The 4,327-nt window shown below is 40.8% G+C and overlaps 1 protein-coding gene across 1 annotated transcript in view; it reads right to left on the bottom strand.

Moving 5' to 3' along the window:
- Positions 1-2,912: 2,912 nt before the first annotated feature.
- LOC103728799 (proline-, glutamic acid- and leucine-rich protein 1-like) overlaps positions 2,913-4,327 on the bottom strand; it is a gene marked incomplete at its 5' end in the record, with an annotated part of 23,788 nt that continues 22,373 nt past the window's right edge. Inside the window, 1 exon segment of the mRNA XM_008826780.1 lies at positions 2,913-3,770. Within this exon segment, the coding sequence (XP_008825002.1) occupies positions 2,913-3,770 (858 nt within the window).

The following is a 4,327-nucleotide window of genomic DNA, read 5'->3' as shown; positions in this document are numbered from 1 at the left end:
TTTCAAAGGTGAAAAATAAAGAACATGTTCTTTGATTAAAAATGACGAGACAATCATTTTCTGGCTCTGGACTGTAGAGTATAAATATGGGCATTAAAATAATCTATAAATCAACTAGAGCCGAGAGAGGTTGGATGCACCAATGCAATGAAGCTGTGGATTTATAGCCTGCATAGGACTTTCACGTATCTGACCCTGACAAATTCCTGTATGCTGGGCTTATGAGATATTCATGTTCAGTGACATTAACTGAGACTTCTCTGGCCTGCCACTTCGTCCACTGAACCTGGGTTCTAAATGCGTTACTGCCTATTCGACCCTTTACACTTCTCAGTAAACTTCTGCTGAGAGTGAAGTTTCTAGGTTGCTCCAAACAATTATTGAGTTTCATGTGGTTAAATTATTTGCTGTGTTTTGGATGGATAGAGTGTACGTGGAGGTGTGTGTGGCCGGGGGTACACCAGGTAAAGCTGTGAATTTTATTTTTGTAAAAGCTATGACCTCAAGTGTCCTTTTCTAAGGACAATATGTTCCTTCAAATCTGTAAAACTTAATAGTGGATAATAAGGAAAGTAACTTCATGATTGAACATAAAATCTTACAAGTGATGTCCATATGTACTGTTACTTTCCAAGTCTATTTTTCATGTTAGAAAGTAAGCACAGTCAGGTTCTAGAAGTGGAGCACAATCTGTTTTAACCAAAAATATAAATGATATCTTAGTAAGTTATTTATTAAAATGAAAAATAAATCAAGATCCAAGAAAACGGCTAAATGCTTAAGTGATATGTTGTGTAGTGAATTGTCCATAAAGATTTTCTAGGGTGAAGAATTCATACAAATATAAGTGCAAATCTCTCTTTTTAATTTTAAAGCATATCATTCAAAGTTTTAGCTTGTGTGCATGATAGAAACACCATACACTGTGTTCTGTGACAATACAAAGCTCAGTTCATTAAAAACTGAATTAAAAATTAAAATAACTCTAAAAATGGGTCAGAGTTTTGTCATTGGTATGTGGAGGCTATTCCACGGACCCACCCAGAGCTCCTCTTCATCTGATGGTGTGTGGTCACTGTGGAGGTCCACCATCTCTCTGATGACATTGCTGTCCACCATAGACTCCTGCTCAGCTGTGTCCTTCAGTCTGGTCCCTGGTGGCTTCACTGCCGACCAGCCAGCCACCACCGGGCATGGGATGAACGTGACCAGAGTTGGTCTTCTGTTCACTTTCTCCGTGGAAAATGGCCCCTTGGACAGTGTGTTCAGTGGCACTTTCTCCTCGTGTGTCACTGCCAAATTGTCTAGTTTCTTAAAATGCCTCCACATCCTCACAGGGGATGGGACTTTCAAGGTATCAGGGAGGCAGGCACGGCGTGTTCTCACCACAGAGCCATTCTGTGCGATGTAGATGTTGCCATGATGCTGCTGTGGCCGCATGGCTTTTGAGGACGGTTTTTCTGATACTCGGGAGCGCTGTCTTCCCCTGTGGAGCTGCTTTCATACTCTTGGTCAACCACTAGCTTGATCATCCTTTTTCTTGACCACTGAGAAAATGAAAAGCAACAACACGCCAGTCATTCTCAAAAGGTCCATGCACCCAAAACAGTATTTGGAAAGGTGTCACAGTAAACCATCAAGAGGGGGACCAGGCCCCATCCTTTCACCCACACTGTACTCAGTCAAAGTTTAAAATATTTGAGTAAAGTATTGCTGAGCTTGCAAATAGCATAACAGGAAAACTTTCTTTACATAAAAATACTCTGCAATATGAAAACAAAGATGTCCTATCCATATTTAGCTAAGGATCCAACCCTGTGTCTTAGAGCTGTTCAACCGTGCAAAGGAAGTTGCATGGGAACCATGGCCAGATGTCATATATTGTGTTCATCTTAATGCCTCTCCTGATAGTTTTAAGATATTTCTAGATGCACACAATTTTAATTTGTAACTCATTCACTCTTGTTGGTCAGATAAAGCATCTTGTTTTTCTGGGTTATTTCTCTTAAACTCAGCTTACTTAAAGGAAAATATCTGCCCATTGTGCATGATTATATAGGACACAAAACAGAAACACTACTTTTTCAAGCAACTGAAATACAATGAACATTTATTCCCACTCAGTTGTCTTTTACCAATTAGCATCAGAAATGGCCAGGAGCAAATGTTAAACAATACTGCACTATTCATTCTAAAAACAGTAAGGCAGTTTTTGGTCAATTTGACCTCTCTACACTTTATGGTGAGTAAACCACACTTTCTGGTCTCCAGATGAGTATTTTAAATGATTGTGTGTACTTACCCAGAGGAGAAGTTGTAACCATTACAATAATTTTTTAACTCAACTCATATCCACCCAGAAAATAAATTGTAGTCACTTTTAATTTTTAAAAGTCTGATTCATTTAACTCCTAGTGTTTGAAAGTGGTGGATACAGAGCTACATGAACGTAGGAGGATCTTTGATAATGCCTTCACCAGGGGCCAAACTTTGCAGAAGCAAGTAGTGATCTAGTCTGCTGCTGCTTGCCATTCCTAGTGTTTGCTCTACCAAAATGGCATATTCTGCATGCACGTGTATGTATATCTTCCATCACAATAAACAGGTATCACTGAGGACACTACTTTGTGCAGTAAAAATTACAGAAAACAGTCACTACTGATTAGCTGGCATGTTTTCCTATTTGCCAGTATAGAAAAAATAGTTCTGATAGAACATGTTCCAACATGCATATCTATTTTTGGTAGCATGTATATTCACTTTTTTTTTTTTGTTTTTAGCATACTTTTGATCTTGTCAGAGCAAAATTAAGGCTAATTTCCACCTTGCCAAGAGTTGTTTTGGAGAGCACACAGACGGCACAGCACACAGGTGCATACATCACAGCAAACCTCCACCTACTCTGAGTTCTTCTAAAGTGCTGAGCTGTCACCTTCGGAGCTCGCTCCTGGAGACTTCCTTTGGTCTGTGTACCTGCATCTGACATAGTCTGGTACCTGGAAGCCCCACGGACCTCCAGATAGACTCTCGTTAGTGCTGCTGCTGCTGCTGCTGCTGCTGCCGGCTTCTGACTCCTCCTCGCTCTCCATACCTCCCTCCATGGAGGCTGACCGTGTGCTTCCTTCCTCCAGGACATCTCTAGCTTCCAGGTCTATGGACTCCTCCATAGGGAATGGCTCACTTTCCTCCCATTCTGGGTGCGCCTCCTCTTCTTCATCCCTGGGAGATGCTTCCTGCTCTGGAGGCGGCTCCTCTCTCTCGCCTTTAACCTCCCTGACCTCTGCCATGGGCCTTCTTCTTGCTAGCACGATATTTTTTCTCGCCTTTTCTGCTTCCGACTCGGTGGACTCCGACTCCTCCGACTCCGGGGTGGAGCTCTCCTCCTCCTCAGACCAGGTCTCTGACTCCGACTCTTCCATGGTTTCTGACTCACTGAACTCAGACTCCGTTTCCGTGTACTCGGTGTAGTCACTGGACTCCTCCTCAGACTCCACGGTGCTTTCAGTAGCTTCCTCTTAGTCGAGAATCAGTTTCAGATAATCCTTGTGTTCTTCCTCCAGGGGCCTTCTCCATGCCTCGTCCTCAAGGTCGGTGCCTCGTCTCTCAGCAAGTCCTCTGACTTTCTTAAAAATCATAGGGAATATCCTGGCCCTCTTCCAGGCCGGGTACGTGGGCTCGGCGGCCGGCGGCTTTTCGACAGTCACCACTACCTCCTCCTCACTAGGCTCTCTAATTTCAACTTTTGGTTTTTTTATTTTCTCTGGCTTTTCCTGAAAATTTTGAAAACACAATTTAAATGACGGTTTGATGACTTTGTCCCTCATAGGTTAAGCAGAAATTAATATTTTGGGAGATAGCCTCACACAAGTGATGTTTCCATAAAGAAAAACAAAATTTTGTAGACAAGCTGGCTGGCAGACATTAGATTATTTTATTGTTGGCTTTATAGTCTAGTATCAAAAATGTAATGAGTTCTCTTTTCATAGTTTCTTTTATTTCTTAGATTAAGAAAGAATAATCATTGCCTTTTAAATTTTCTCTTAATCTAGATAATAGCTTGTGAGCTTTGTGCCAAGTCTCAGAATTTTTAAAAATCATGAAAACATGTTACTTAACTTCAAAGCTTAGGGAAAATCTAACTATTTTATTGAATTTTAAACCAGTTAGAAATGCAATAACACTGATTTCTTGGCGGTAGAGGATTATTTGCAAAATAAAAATTTTAGGCAAAGTGTAAAAAATTGAAAGAAATGACAGGCTATTTTAAAAATGAATTACATGATATTTAAAAGATACTGGTGAATATTGTTTACTCTCTGGTAGTTGA

The sequence above is a fragment of the Nannospalax galili genome, unplaced genomic scaffold (genome assembly GCF_000622305.1).
Source record: "Nannospalax galili isolate Female #2095 unplaced genomic scaffold, S.galili_v1.0 scaffold4192, whole genome shotgun sequence".
In the NCBI taxonomy this organism is placed as follows: domain Eukaryota; kingdom Metazoa; phylum Chordata; class Mammalia; order Rodentia; family Spalacidae; genus Nannospalax; species Nannospalax galili.
This window is presented reverse-complemented; position numbering and strand designations above follow the sequence as displayed.